The sequence below is a fragment of the Paramormyrops kingsleyae genome, chromosome 1 (genome assembly GCF_048594095.1).
Source record: "Paramormyrops kingsleyae isolate MSU_618 chromosome 1, PKINGS_0.4, whole genome shotgun sequence".
Classification (NCBI taxonomy): Eukaryota; Metazoa; Chordata; class Actinopteri; order Osteoglossiformes; family Mormyridae; genus Paramormyrops; species Paramormyrops kingsleyae.
Genome location: NC_132797.1, coordinates 13,655,270 through 13,671,191, shown reverse-complemented (window position 1 = coordinate 13,671,191; position 15,922 = coordinate 13,655,270). Strand labels below are relative to the sequence as shown.

Below are 15,922 nucleotides of genomic sequence, written 5' to 3'. Positions count from 1 at the left end.
ATAATTGTACACAGGTCCATTAATCAGCAATCTTGCTCTTAGAGATTTAGTTACTGTCGTTCACGTACTGAAAATTGCTATACCTGCAAATCAGGTATTGGATTATTAAAATATAAACCACCTTTCTCGCTATTTCTGGATACTTTGAATTACAAACTCAAAACTTAAAAAAATTATTAGAAGTACAACCGAGGAAAATAGGTTTCTCACGAAATGTCAACACCCAGTTCATAGTTCGGTTGCAGGTTGCCAGACGTGGTCTCTGACTTAAAGTTACAAAACCTGAAACAACGATGCCTAAGTTTTGACGTTTAATTTCATGGTGCCTGGAACGAATGTTGAATATACAAACAAAAAGACCTAGACAAACAAAATAACCGCACTCCTGATGCTAGTTCGGGATTAATGCTAAAAAGAGGACTTTGGACAGATCTTTCGAAACATTTAATTTTACATTTTTTTTAATCAGAATGTAGACTTACATCTGGCAACCCTAGTTTGCGCGTACAGTCAGAGCTTCACTTGGGCTTCGATGATAATCTGCAATTCTCCGAAGAGACTTTGGCAGGACGCGCTTTCCTTTGTGCTAGTAAACAGAAAGCGAAGGAAAACACCACATGTTTTTGCGATTGAAACAGCTTTCTTCACTTTTTAAACTTAGAAGTTAGAAATACCGCAGACTTTGATAACTTTTTATTACAAGCAGCGAGATGTGGATATTGCAAAGTGTAGCTTTACAGAGGCTGTGGTTAAGAAGTGAAATCCGGCACCCCAAACGCTCGGCGGACTTCAGGACTTTCTGCAAAGCAGTTTTCTTCAAGGGCCCAGCTGCATACAGGCAACCTGTGCTTGTCCCTCCTCGGCACTGCAGCACCTACAGCCGCGAGTTCCGGGGCGCCCGGGATAACCCTGAAATATTCTGGAGTCGAGTCGCCGAGAACATAACGTGGTTTGAACCCTGGAGTAGAACTTTGGATTGCAATGATCCAATTTTCCCCAAGTGGTATGGAAACAGCCAAATGACACGTGACAGATATATGCAAAACTTTGACAGAAACCGAAATTGGATTCAATTACATTTGAATTCTAATTTGAATCTAACCGCAATTAAGTTTTGCTTATACGTCTGTGTATACCTGTAGCCTGTAATAGATTACTAATTAAGTTAGCCTTTTCCGTTTCTAACGGCTTTAACATTGTTTCATCGTCATCTTTGTATACTTGCGTTAGGTTTGTCGGAGGGAAGCTGAATATGTGCTTTAATGCCGTGGATCGACACGTTGAAAGCGGCCGGGGGAGTCAGACCGCTGTTATATATGACAGTCCCGTCACCGGACGAAAGCAGTTCATTACTTACGCCCAAGTTCAACAAGAGGTGCGAGCTTGCAAAAATTTGTCTTTTCCCTGCTTTATAAAACACGTTATTCCACTATCCTTGAAGTTTTAATTTTTTTGTAGTCAGGTATGGTGTCCTTGGACAGATAGATGTGGCATCGCTTAATGCATAGAAATTGAACAACAATGAATGCTTTTTTTTCTTATCATGCATATGTTATACATCTCCTTAGGATATTAGTGAACAGTGACGTACATGGATTCTATCTGTCTTGAATAAACTTTCATGAAAAACTGCAACGTTGATGAAACATGTTGTAACTTCCACGTGACTTAAACACGAAGCGTCGTGATTATACAAACGATTTAAAATATCGCGGCATTGATTTAACCCCGTGGTATAATCACTTCTGCAGATTCTAGGGGCAGCTGCACTCACGTCTCTTCCATGTCATTAGGTGTCGAAGCTGGCTGGTGTCCTGGTGAAACACGGGGTTAAGAAAGGGGACCTGGTGGTCATCTACATGCCCATGATCCCACAAGCGATGTTCACCATGCTGGCCTGTGCTCGAATTGGGGCTCCGCACAGTCTTATCTTTGGCGGCTTTGCATCAAAGGAGCTGTCGGTCCGCATAGACCACGCCAAGGTGAGCCTCAACCAGGGTGGTTTACATTACATCAGCTTTCTGCAGATGATGTGTTGTCTGCCATGGATGGCTCCCTGTTAAACATATTTTTTAATGGAAAGATAATCGCTCGTGCACAACCGCGAAGCATATTTATTATAATGCCACATTGTATAATATATATGTGTGATATTACCTGAATTCACTAAGGTGAACTGAAAATTGTCAGTACAGTAGGTGTGAATGTGTGTATGAATGATGTGTGTGTGCTCACCCTGTGATAGGTTGGCACCCCGTCCTGGGTTAGTATATAGCTTCTGGGACAGGCTCCGGACCCCCCGTGACCCTAAATGGGACAGGCCAGTATGGAAAATGGACGGACTGTTAACTGAATATCAATCTATACTGCAGTTTATTCTGCTGGAAAACACGCCACATAGGTGACTGACAGGATTCGCTTTGCTGTATTTAAGGATTTAAGCATGAACTATAACGTCACCAGCTGTGCACAAATTTACACTTATGATACACTGTATAGACAAGAGTATTGGGACACTTGGCCATTACAGCTACAGGAACTTTTATGACATCCCATTCAAATCCATGGGCATTAATATGGAGTTGGTCCCCCCCCCTATTTGCAGCTATAACAGCTGCCACTCTTCTGGGACAGCTTTCCACAACATTTTGAGTGTGTCTTTGGGTATTTTGCCAGAAGAGCATTTGTGAGGTCAGGAACTGATGTTAGATGTGAAGGTCTGGCTTGAAATCCCTGTTCTAGTTCATCCCAAAGGTGTTTGATGGGGTTGAGGTCAGGGCTCTATGTGGGCCAGTTAAGTTCTTCCACACCAAACTAACCCAACCATATCTTTATGGACCTTGCTTTGTGCGCTGGGGCATAGTCATGAAGGAACAGAAAAGGGCCGCCTTCCCCAAACTGTTCCCACAAAGTTGGAAATATAGAATTGTGAATTCACTGGAACTATGGGGCCAAGCTCAACCCCAGAAAAAGAGCCCCACACCATTATCCCTCCTTCACCAAACTTTGCAGTTGGCACAGTGCAGTCAGGCAGGTAGCTTTCTCCAGGCATCTGCCAAACCCAGACTCGTCCATCAGACTGCCAGACAGAGAAGCATGATTTGTCACTCCACAGAACACGTTTCCCCTCCTCCAGAGTCCAGTGGCTGCGTGCTTTACACCAGTCCATCCGACTCTTGGCATTGTGTTTGGTGGTGTGAGGTTTGCATGCAGCTGCTTGGCCATCGAAGCCCATTCCATGAAACTCCCATTTTTTGTGCTGTGATTAATGCCAGAGGAAATTTGGAACTCTGCAGTTACTGAGTCAATAGAGCGTTGGCGACTCGCTATGCGCCACAGTACTCGCCGACCACGCTCTGTTACTTTACGTGATCCGCCACATTGTGGCTCGAGTTTCTGTTGTTACTAAACGCTTCAACATTGCAATAATACCACTTACAGTTTACCATGGAATATCTAGCAGGGAAGAAATTTAACGCACTGACTTATTGCAAAAGTGGCTTCCTATGACAATACCAAGCTTGAGCTCTTCAGAATAGCCTATTCTTTCGCAAATTTTTGCAAACCTGACTACATGGCTAGGTGCTTGATTTTATACAGCTGTGGCAACAGATTGGAATGAAACACCTGAATCAAATGATTAAGAGCTGTGTCCCAATACTTTTTTCCTTATAGTGTAGGTAATTTCATGCATGGGCAGGGTAAAGACGAGAGACTCTATAAACGTTCAGGTTAAGACAGGGGTGCTCAATCTTATCCGCAAAGGGCCGGTGTGTATGCAGGTTTTCGCTGCAACGCCCTAATTAGATTACTAACTAGAGGTCTGATTGGCTGACGAGTCCTCACACCTGGGTTTGAACAGCTGACCTACAGGTTGTCCCAAAAACCCGCATACACACTGGCCCTTTGCGGAAAAGATTGGGCACCCCTGGGTTAAGAGATCTGTGCAGGTACAGTGTAGATTTTGCAGAAATGTTGTAGCTCTGTTTGAATGTTCTGAAGAATGCGTCAGTGACGTTTGCCTGGGTTCAGGGGTAGTGGGACAAGCAACAGTGCAGTTGGACAGTGTTTCTCAACCCACTCCTCGAGGACCCCCAGCCAGTCCACATTTTTGCCCCCTCCGAGCTCCCAACCAATCAAGAACACCAAATACCTGGTATGAGTATGTTAGGACCTGGGAGGGAACAAAAATGTAGACTGTCTCGCGGACTGGTTTGGGAAATGCTGGAATAGGAAACAAGACAGTACAATACATAACGTGAAAAATGGGCCACAAACTGATGCTTAGCTATCAATAAATATGCTATAATTAGGTGGCGCATCGAGACAGGGTGTGCAAAGTATTATTAATTTGCCTGTTCTTTAATTACGTGGAATATTCATTTCCATTAGTTTTTGCACACATCAGGAAAGGCTCTCGGGCACCAAGGCAGCAGGTTAGCAGGGAGATATATAGCCTTTCTGTCTGTAATTGGGATTTGCGGAGGGCAAATGACTTATTCTCTGACCAGCATCTTCATGTTCTCTTTGTGCCGTCGGCTTCAGGATTTATTTCACTCTCCTTAAGGCTTTACCCCTGAGATTCTTCTGCTCATCTTTTGAGTTTTTTCCCTCTCTCCCCATGCAAGGACGACCGTCCGCATTTATTGAAGGTCTAATCTGTCTGATCGCCTCCACTGCAGCACGGCTGAGTCAATTTGAGAATCGGCTTTTGATTGCAGACTGGTGGGGTTGCCGTTTAAATTGTGTGCTTATTTTGCAGCCTAAAATTATAGTGACGGCCTCTTTCGGCATCGAGCCGGGACGGAGGGTGGAGTACATTCCTCTGGTGGAGCAAGCCTTGGAGATCAGTGCCCATAAACCCCACAAAGTCCTCATCTACAACAGGCCGGATATGGTGAGAGTGCCACAAACTGTTCTACATGTAATCAGTGAGGGTGTTAGGCCAGTTTTATTCAAAGTGACGTACAGGTGAGGAAGCAGGGTCAGTCAGTACCTGGAGCAGTTTGGGGGGTTCAGGGCATTTGCTCAGGGACCCAAAGGTGAAATCATTCTGCTGACCCTGGGATGCCAACTGATGACTTTCCAGTTACAGGCACGGACTTTAAACCCGCTGAGCTTTTACCTGTAGCTCATCAGTAAATAGCACAGGCGAATCCCACCTGTCAGTTAACAAATCCTGCCTGGCAAAAATATCCATTCAGTGCCGGTGAACTCGAAAAACGAAAGCATGCAAAAAGTCAGGAGCCCAAAATAATGCGTAATAGTGGATTAAGTGGATTCTTCTTCCATCAATGTATATTTGATCAGAAATGCAATCAGTGGACATGGTTCTGGAAAAAGTTGGTCCGTGGGTACAGCCAAGAAAGCTCTTAATGCGGAACTCACTACAGTACATGTCAAATCCCTGTTACAGATCTCAGACCTGTGTTGGCATCCTATGTCTGTAGTAAGTGGCAAACTGACTGGGAGTAATGTGCTGGTAACATATGGCATAAAATTAATCCTACTGCACATAAGAGACCATGGTTTTCTTTTCAAACAAGACATGATCAAGCAGTTTATACCAGATGTCATATAGGTCATATAGGACATGGTTTTTTATTAAGAAGTGAAGAGCCTGGACTTTTGTAATCTGGCCTTGTCAGTGAAACATATTTTACTTTGTTGTTCTGCTCTGCGTAATATAAGGCACCGATTTTACCGATAAAGCCATCTGGTGGGTGTTTTTTAATATGGTACCACCCCCATAAAGCTTTGGAATTTTTAATCATGTAAATTACTTTTTTGGTTATCTATTTCCTGGCTTAAATTTCTTGTTGTAAATTATTTGTTTTTTTGTTTTACCTTTTTGCCATGATAGCCATTGTTGCTGATTTGGCATTAGACTTAAAGCCCCCCACCCACCTACCCTGGGTACAGCCCAGGGGAGGCCAGCCTCAGAGTCCGAGTGAACAAGCTGCTTACACGTAAAGTTTAGCTGAGTTTGAGATGTTGGAAACTGCGTTACACTGTAGTATGTGTGTGAAGTGGAGGAACGTTTCCAGCTTTGGGTTCGGTCTGTAGACACTGCAGTGGCTGAAATAGGTGGGGAAAAAATGTTTTTATTTAACATTACTTAATTTGAATTGAATTGTGCTTGGTAACAGAGCATTGTGGGAAATTTTAAATGTGCCATGAGATGATCGATTGTGAAGTGTTTTTCAAATGCTGCCTCGGTAGTGAACTTTTTCATTTTTTCGTCCTTTTTCCTGCTTCCCCTTTTTTAACTGCATTGCCCTGCAGCTGAAGCCACCCCCGCCCATTAATAGTGTAGAGCAATCTTTTAACTTGACACCCCCTCTAGGGCTCGGCCGTTTTTGAGTTTCTGTGGGCACTTGGTGCCTCGTCTGGCGACCGTTAGCATCAGCAGGCCTAGTCGCCCCTGTCCGCTTCCTCCTGCACTTGGTCGATTTAACCGAGAACTGCCGGTGATTAATGGATTAACCGAGATTACCACCACGGCTCAGTGATCTTTAAGATGCGCTTTGTAGCAGGTGGAGGTGATAGATGGGGATGTGGAATAGATGCGTGAATGCAGTTTGGCCGGTACATGTGGGTGCAGGGCGTTGCGGTATGCATCGCCGCTGTGGATTAAGCCGATTAAGTCCTTGGAGCTCCATGATGTAGAAGATGCCGCTCGCACACACATTACCTGCGAGGGTGTCGGCGAGGGCCTTTGAAAGTGCTCCAAGGTCAATGGGCTGTGCACAGTGCACTCAACCTTTCAAGGACTTCTCAGCGCGGGTTGCTGAAAGGTGGCAGTTCTTAGGAAGTCTGTTGTCTTGTTAGGCTTTTCATCCGGTTTACACAGAAGTACACAAATATATCTAGTTTCGCTGCTTTATGTGAATGGAGACGCAGCGTGGTCACCTTACAGTACTCACTGCCTAATTGGCATCTCTTAATGGCAGGGTTCTCAAATTTCATCAAAAGTTTGGAGTGAAATTACATCTGTTAGGGGCGGGGCCTGTCTCATAGCCAATGCATGAGACTTAAGAGCCCTGTGATAGTGTGTGAATGTGATATACATCCAATCACAGAGAAGATGCCCACACTCACACAATACAAGCAATTTAGAGATGCTACTTAGCATAATGGCTAAGGATGATAAGATTCACAGATCCGTGTCGGCGCACTAGCCTAAAAGCTCACAATGCGATTGCCCTGATAAAAAAAAAAAAAGTGTCTACCGGATTGAATGTACTGTAGGATGAATTTGGGATGCATTGTTTCTAACATCTTTGCATTGGTGAAATCCAGTTTATTCATTTATAATTATTAGTAGAGGCCCTATGTCTTTGTTATTTAGGAATGTGGCCAATAATTAACTGTTTCTGTATCTGTAACATGTTAAATTCCATCATGTTCTTTTGCATAAAATTGTGTTGAATCAAATTGTCGATTCACCCTCCATTGCAAAAGGGGTGAATCATACAGTATCACATTGGTAGTCAATAGTAATGGCAGGGTTTTGGAAACCAGCACAACATGGGGAGAACATGCAAACCGCACTCACTGGGATTTAAACCTACAGACTGGGAGGTGACTCTGCTGCACGCAGAGCCACCGTCAGATATTAAGACATCAGTAAAGATACTGGTATGTGTGCCATATCCAGCTATTCAAGCTGACAGTAACTGCTTAACAGACTTGCCAAGGTCAGGACGGTCCTGTTTTCATACTGTGTTTTGCAGTTTCTAATGCACTAACCGACAACAGCGTGGATAGGGGGCTTGTTTATCTCACCTTCTTCTGAGTATAATGTGTTTTATCAGACACTAAAGACAGATAGCTCAGCAGCTGGCTGCATTAAAGGTTAAAATATGATTCATGTAGCGAGACGCTGACATTTTGCTCCCAAGGCTCTGAATGAACGCAACCATAAACGAGGAAGTGGGCCTGGAATAGACAGGCTTCAGGTAGGGTGGGTTCTTGGTGGTTTTGGAGGCACGTTAACAAGCTGTTTAAGTAAAGAAATGTCCTCAGACACTAGCAGAGAGACGTCACGGCTCTATGGCCATGACAGAGCCAAGTCTGCACATGTACTTTCTATTGGACTGAACCGGATCGTATAGGGCCAGAGGTGAGCAATTTTAATGTAGCGATGAGGCTACCAGTTCCGTTTATGGGCAATAGTCAGTGGTTGTGCAACAGTGTCTCGCAGTTCCAGTGTTTGCTTAGTGTGTTAAAGATTAAATCTTTAATTTTAAGAGGCAGTATTCTTTTTATCTTTTGTAAGATAACATGGTAAAAAGTCAGTATGGTTGTTTGACTTTGATTTTGATATATCGGATGTCTGATTAACTTCATTACCACTGTTTTAGTCCTTGTGTGAGCTGTAAGCTTCACAGCTGAAGACTGCAGTCAATTCCCTTGCGCTCAGTGTAACTCAGACTGAGGTCTCATTTTTGTGTGTAGTAATTAGAAATGGAGATCAGAGCTGTGTGCTAAGAAATTCTTCTATTCTCTAGGAACTTGTAGTTTAATGCTTCTTGAGTCTTTATTCCTAATGAAGCATAATTATTACTGTTTTGTGGAACAGTGGCGGTCTTGCAGATAAAATGCAGCTAAGTGGTTACTGTCCTTTTGGTTCCATTAGTTTTCTTAGTTACCAGACACATTAAGATGTTAATGATCTGAGGAGCGGTTACTGTGAAATGGCGTAACTTTCTTGTTGTCCAGGAAACCGTGTCCCTGCATCCGGACCTCAGTCTGGATTGGGAGGAGGAGATGGCTGCCGCCCCCCCGCACGACTGCGTGCCCGTCCCTGCTTGTCACCCACTCTACGTCCTCTACACCTCCGGGACCACTGGGCTGCCCAAGGTATGCCAGCCCCCTCTTGGTGCCCAGTGGCAATCAGTGCTGCCTGAATCTGCTGACCGCGCGAGATAAAACTCTTATCGATCCTTAGGGTACAGCTTTGCGAAAATAACTTGCAGCACAATAGTTCCTCCCCAAAGGAATAAAGGAAAATTAAGTAAACAGCAAGAAAGTGGAAAGCAGAGTGTAGGTTAAGCCTGGGCGGGGTGGATCCAAGCTTCATTGTGCCAGCGGGGGCCATTTTTAATGATTATTCTCATGAAAGCCTTGCTCAGAAGACCTGCTCTTTTTTTGGAGAGGCCTGTTTTTGCCTGCCACCGTGGAAGCAGCTGCTGTATTTGTGATTATTTATGGGACGTGAACATAAAACTTTGCCCCATTTTCTTTTAACTTTAATGATCCCACAGGCCTGTAAAATGCCTTAGTGGGCTGCCTTCTGCCTTTTTGCCCACTTCTGCTGTTTGTGGTACAAACAACCCCCCCCCCCCCCCCCGGTCAGTGGTGGAGTCCCACCTGTCACCATGCATCCATGGTTCAAATGTGCCAGCCATTCATCTCTGCCACCGCTGTTCCCCTTGGGTCCTCACAAAGACAGAGAGCTTGTCCTTCTTGTTGGGACTCTGCAGACCGGTCGAGCTTGGGGTCCTCTCTCCTCCTCGTCTTAACTGCCCTTTCACCCGCCAGCTTCGCTATGAGGCTGATGATCTCAGGGTGATGATCCATCGCTCGCCAGTCTCAGCGCCCCCCTATGAAGGGGTATAACATCAGCAAATGTCTCTGCAGGGTGCAGACAGTGCAGTGGTCTGGTTTGCTGCTTTTATCATAGTGCTGGGGCTCCGATGGGTAATACGGTGTTATTTACATGGGTTACATCTTTGTTTTGGAAAAGGAACGGTTCTTTTCGTCATTTCTAAGACCAGGGCGGGAGACTGGGCACGGGGTGTCAGTCTGTCACGGGGCACTGACAAGAACATACCACACTGTCCTTTTGTTACTCTTTCCTTTCGCTCTACTTTTTCTTAAGTTGTCGTATTATTTTTCTTTCCCTGTTTTTCTCTCTCTATCTGACCCCCCCCCCTTTTTTTTCTTCTTCTGTCTCTCTTCTCTTTCTCTCTTTCCCTCTCCCCTTTCTCTCCCTCCTCTCTTTATCTCTCCTATTTCAGTTAACTTTCCCTGTCGGCTCTGGCTTAATGGCGCAATAATCTAAAACGGTGAATAAAGAGTATATCTCAAGTAACAAGAGGAGCTTAATCCGAAGCTCCACTTGGCAAAATAAAAGTGTTGGCACAATAAAGCACCCAGACTAACATCTTGCTTGCTAAACTGCCGGACACGACAGGGGTAGAAAAAAAAAAAAAAGCACATACTACAGATCCCAGTAAATACAGCTTCTTATTTATCAGGAGGAAACTCATATAAACACAAGGGGAGCAAGCAAACTCTGCAGGTCAGGATGAGCTTGGAGGTGTGAAGCCACCATGCTGCCTGATAAGATTCATTCTGATGTGGGCTTGGCTCCAGTATATGTGTGTGTATGTATGTGTGTGTGTGTGTGTGTGCACATATGTTTTTATAATCACTGCATTGTGGGGACCAGATTTCCCCACGATGTAATAAACGCCTGTAACTTTAATAAAAAGTCTGTGAATGCAATCAAAAAGCTTGTATTTTGTTTGCCTACTCACGGTTAGGGTTAAGGTTAGGGCCGGGTGGGGGTTAAGGTTGTCATAGTTGGGATTAGGGTTACGCCCATAGAAATGAATGTGTGTGTTTGTATGTGTGTGAAAATTGAACAGTACTGTGCAAAAGTCTTAGGCAGTCAAAGAAAATGTTTAAAGCTGTTTATCTGGAAAGTAAGTATTTGCTCAGATAATAATTTCTTCTGCTCTCCAAAAAGTTACTGATATCTTGTTGGATGGCTGGTAGAGCTGGGCTCTCCAAACCTCTCCCCAGGGCACCACAACCATTTCATGCATTCATTTTATTTCGTCACCAGCTCAATTACTTAATTTACTTAAATGATTTGATTAGCCAAATACGGCGTGCTAGTAGTCGAGTCAGCAAATACATGCACTTGGATGGTTACTGCAAGAACTGGGTTGACTTCAGGAGAGGATTTTCATTGGCTAAGCTGACACACACTTTGACAGGCATAAAATCATAGTTTTACTAACATGAAGATCATTTACGCATCATTTTCCTTGACTGCTGAAGACTTTTGCTCCGTACTGTAGATTTAAAATTTTCCGCTCTTAGACACCAGGGTAATGGGGTAGTTCCCAGCTGTTAGCTGTAGTTTTTCACTCCATTTTCTTATCAGTTGAATGGGGGCCCAGGGTGGGGGACGTGCTGGGGAATCCTCCTTGGAGGGTATAATGATAATTACTGGGTTTGTGCATCATTGTGAAAGGAATTTGCGTAATGTTTCTTTTGCAATATCCTAAGCCTGACTCACTAAAGGGAAGCCATTTTCCCGCTTATGAGGAAAATGGGTTTCAACAGCCTGTTTAGTGTTGTGTGGCCTCTGTCTCAAGCGCTTCATGTGTTGCCTCAGAGCTCATACACCCCGATAAAGCTCGAGGCTATCTTTTTTATTATTGCTGCTGTTTCTAAAGAATTTCCCCATTGTGGGATTAATAAAGTCAATCTTATCTTATCTTATCTTATATGCGCACGGCTACTCCAGCCGACTGTCCTCAGGTGGCCCGTTTCGATTTTTTTATGCTGTTCTTTTGAATCGCATTACTTGCTCTTAGGGCGTCGTCAGGGACACGGGAGGCTATGCCGTGATGCTGAGCTGGACCATGTCGGGCGTGTATGACATGAGGCCTGGAGAGGTGAGCTAGCGTCACACGCTAATTTTTTGTCACGTGACACCAGCTTCAGTGCGAGTGCACTGTATGTAGCATGTGCTTGAAGTTTGTATCGTGTGAGTTGTATTTAAAGTCCTGTTTACGGGTTATTTTTCCTGTCTGATAGGTTTGGTGGGCGGCGTCTGATCTGGGCTGGGTGGTTGGTCATTCTTACATTTGCTACGCCCCTCTGCTCTGCGGGATGACGACGGTGCTCTACGAGGTAAGCTTATCTCGTAGATAACCAGCTGGCAGTTGACAAAGTTTAGCTGACAGCCTCTCCCTTATGTCACAAATGTGGATCTAGAAAATTTTATATGGCGGCAAAGGAGTGGCAAGAGATTTTGCCAAGAGTTAACCAAGCTGTCAAAAAGATATATTCTGTAAATTGCAGTGATACAGCACTGTTGTGTTTTTGGTCCCCATAGTACATTTCGTTTGCCGTTTTGTAGTCATTTTGTTATTCTTGTGTTGCCATTTTGCTGTGTTTGTGTTATACAGTGCTGCGTGGCTTTTTTGTTTGCTATTGTACTGTGTCTTGAGATCCGAAGAAGGTACGTGCGAGTGTTTTATCATGCCAGTGAACTTTTAAATGCCATAATGCAGAGTCTTGCGATGTTGAAACTGGTATCTTTGACAGTAACAGTTTGCTAAAGAAAAACGATCAGCCTACAGACCCCACTGGCAAGGCACTGCTTAAATACTATGGATTCAGACAAGACATTCTAGACATTCAAGACATTCAGTAGGGGGGGGGGCAGCTGCTCCCTCTTGCCCCCCTGTAGATCCGCCCCTTAAAGAGTTTGTCCACTTTGTTAAGAGTCATGTATCTCTTGATGTGCTTCACGGCAATTGCGATAAACATGTTTGTTCAAATGCTTGTTTAAATTGCCCTTCCAAGAAATAATCCTTATTCTTTGTGATAACCCCCCCCACCCCCAAATTTACTGCCTGTTTATGCTTTATTTTGGAGTGATCTTTGTGTGTTTGGGATGTGTTTTTAGAGTTTTTATGTTGCCTGCGGTGGCAGTTTGCTGTCATGTGAGCCTTTTGATCTGTTTTCTCGGAGGCAGCGCCGGAGGCTTTGTTGCCGTATCGATGACTTTGCTTTAATCATCGCTGATCTTGGGACGTCGTGACGTTGAGCGTGTCACTCACAGGTCCCGCCTCTGATGCGTGTTGTGTAGTTTGAGATGCCAGCAACAAACATTTAGTTTTGAGGGTTGTTTTCACATCACCTTTCTCTCGTAAAGTGCGTAATGATTTTGAAGTGAATTTTTTAATAGAACTTTTAGCCTGTTGTGGCATAAATACAAGTCAAGTCACTTTTTTGTCATTTCACATATGAAACAAAATTGCGATTCTACAGAGCATCAAACATACCGGACAAGAACTGTTAAGCAATAAATACTGGGGAGGGGGGATAATCCATACTCCATCCATCTTCTGTAACCGCTTATCCTATTCAGTGTTGTGGGGGGTCTGGAGCCCATCCTGCAGGCTATGGGCGCAAGGCAGGGAACAGCCCAGGATGGGGCGCCAATCCATCACTGAGCACACTCATGCACCATTCTAAAAGAATAATAATAAACATAAAATAAAAACAGTATGCAACAGTACAGACTAATGCACAACAATGACAAAAACAATGACATAGTGCAAGTGGTGCAAGTAAATGGTGCAGGGCAATGCATATAGACAGTAGGCTGTGCAAATAACAGACAAACTGCAATGCAGCATACATCTTATCAGCGCTTATGGGGTAGGTGAGAAATCTGATAGCCTGGGGGGAAAAACTGCTGCAGTGCCTAGTGGTGCTGGACCTATTGCTCCAGAACCTTTTTCCAGATTGGGGGGGGGGGGCGAGTACATGAGTATTCTGGTGTTTCAATGCTAGTTTCATAACTTTTCATCCTTTTTGAAATGTTCATCTCCGATGTGTTTTCACTGTAATAAGATTTAGTGAGCTGGCTTGGTTCTGTCACACTTTTTCCACAGGTGCTGGAATGTGGGTCCTTAGAGAACCACGCTTCACATGCAGGAACACTGGTCTTTATTCAGCTTTGTCTCATTTCGATGAAAAATACAACAACTGGCTCCCATTTGCACCATAAATCAATAAAAAGCTAATGGTAATTATACCAAGATCCCTCCAAGATGGTAATCAGTGACTGTCTGATATATCATTCAAATTCAGGGCCAGCAATGCTTTTAATTATGCTTGATTTTGCCCGAAAAGGAGGGAATGAGACTAGTTAAGCAGCAAGACTCTCTGTCAGGGTTAATGTTTTAGGTTCAGGGTGTATTCTTACATAATAATGTAACACCCCCCCCCCCCAGGGAGCTGAGCTGTCCAGCCCTGAAACTAAAGAGCAATGATCCACAGAGGTCATGGTAGGGGGGGGCTAACCAGATCCTCTCCGCAGGGCAAGCCGGTCGGCACGCCAGACACGGGGGCTTACTTCCGCGTGCTGTCGGAGCACGGCGTGGCGGCCATGTTCACGGCGCCCACCGCCATCCGCGCCATCCGTCAGCAGGACCCCCAGGTGTCTTTGGGAAGCCGGTACCCGGTCACCAGGTAAGCATGCTGGGAAATCCGCTCCAGTGGGGGTGTGGTATTAAAGAATGTCGAGGTGTGGGTCAGACCCCAGTCAGTGTCCATCCAGCTGCTGAAACTTTCCCGCTCTCTGCCTCATCACTCACAATTTGGGGCCTCATTATAAGAAGATTTGGTAGATAATAAGCAGCAGTGGGCCATTAATTTCCATTTAATCATCAGATAGAGGTGCAACTCCTACACAAGTCTTGGTGTCTGCAGGTAAAGAGCTGCAGTTCTAGGGTTAGAGATGACATTTCTACAGTACCTCTAGTTTCCATGGAGCCGTTTGTGTCTTACTGTGTCCTTAGCTGGATGTGGTGGGAGCGGTTTACGTGTCCTCATTATGTGAGCGATATCGAGGCCCTGATTGCAGGTCGAGGTCCTTAGCTGCTATGCCACCTGCTAAGCCATTACGGGAATGAATCTAATTAACTTATACCTTAATTAATTGCTATATCTTAATGGTGTTAACATAAATTGTGCCAATATATTTAATTAAAGGTGATTAAGTGGCTTGCTGGAGCAAAGCTACGAGTTGCTAATAAAATAATGTAAAGATTTCCGATCTGAGACAAGTGCTTGTAGAGAATTTGTAATACAAGTAAATGTATTGCATTGGAGTATAATTTTGATGCATATTCCATTTGCAAATAAATTAGTAAAGTAACTGTAAAAGCTGAAATATGGAACAGTAGTAAGAATATTGTGGCGTCCGTTAGACTGAGGCATTGCAGGAGCAGAGAGAGACGCGGAGACTGGCTTGCTCTTTATTAGCAGTCCTGAAAAGAACTACATCACACACCCAACGAGCACTGAACCAATTACATATAGGACACACAAGGTTGTCAGATGCCGAACTGTAAGACGCATACACGGTGGGAGATTTACATAAGCTAATTACACACGAGGATCGGACCGGGTGCACACAAGATACGGGTAAACACACGCACAACAATGTAACCATTAACATTAACAACAACACAACAAGGGCTATTTACAGCTTGCATGCGGGGCATGCTGGGACATGCTACAATATTATAAATATGAAAAGGATGTTAGCTTTCTGTTATTAGGCCTAATCTTAATTAGCCTTTGATGTTTTCCGGAGACTCATGAGCCAGAGAATTACAGTAACTGCTGTGGTTTCTTTCGATTATTGTTGGATGAAATAAAAGAATTTGATTCCAGCCAGGCCTGGTAAGAGACTTCTGATCAGTTTTGAATCTCGATATATGTCGCTTATGTCTTGCGGAGGGCTTATGAAGCTACGCTGTGCAGAGCAGACGTTTAACCATCCCCGTCGCGGCTGAATTTCCCCAGTGTGCCTGACGTCATCCCTCCAGTCCAGCGTTTTAACGAGATGCTTTACTGCTAGGCGCTCAGCTGAGCAAGAAGAAGTACAGCAAAGAGGCTGTTTATGTGGCGACGCTTATCCTGAATGAGAGAGCAATTCCATTACTGTTGGATCATGAGGGCTTTTTCTAAATTGAATCCACGGTTATTTGAGCCCTGCCGTCTTGGCTCAGGCTGATCCAGCCCCACTGCTTGGGCAGCACAGCTCAGAAACGACTTCATTTCAGCTTGTTGGGTTGACGACAATTTGGGTTTG

At 44.4% G+C, this 15,922-nt stretch overlaps 1 protein-coding gene across 2 annotated transcripts in view; it reads left to right on the top strand.

Moving 5' to 3' along the window:
* Positions 1 to 342: 342 nt before the first annotated feature.
* Positions 343 to 15,922, top strand: part of acss3 (acyl-CoA synthetase short chain family member 3) — a 35,319-nt gene continuing 19,739 nt past the window's right edge. For both annotated transcript variants that reach the window (XM_023838643.2, XM_072709991.1), the window contains exons 1-8: positions 343 to 1,003; positions 1,231 to 1,375; positions 1,794 to 1,982; positions 4,763 to 4,897; positions 8,725 to 8,865; positions 11,619 to 11,699; positions 11,842 to 11,937; positions 14,141 to 14,292. In XM_023838643.2, coding sequence (XP_023694411.2) covers positions 711 to 1,003; positions 1,231 to 1,375; positions 1,794 to 1,982; positions 4,763 to 4,897; positions 8,725 to 8,865; positions 11,619 to 11,699; positions 11,842 to 11,937; positions 14,141 to 14,292 — 1,232 coding nt within the window. In that variant the 5' untranslated portion in view covers positions 343 to 710. The remainder of the gene's footprint in view (positions 1,004 to 1,230; positions 1,376 to 1,793; positions 1,983 to 4,762; positions 4,898 to 8,724; positions 8,866 to 11,618; positions 11,700 to 11,841; positions 11,938 to 14,140; positions 14,293 to 15,922) is intronic.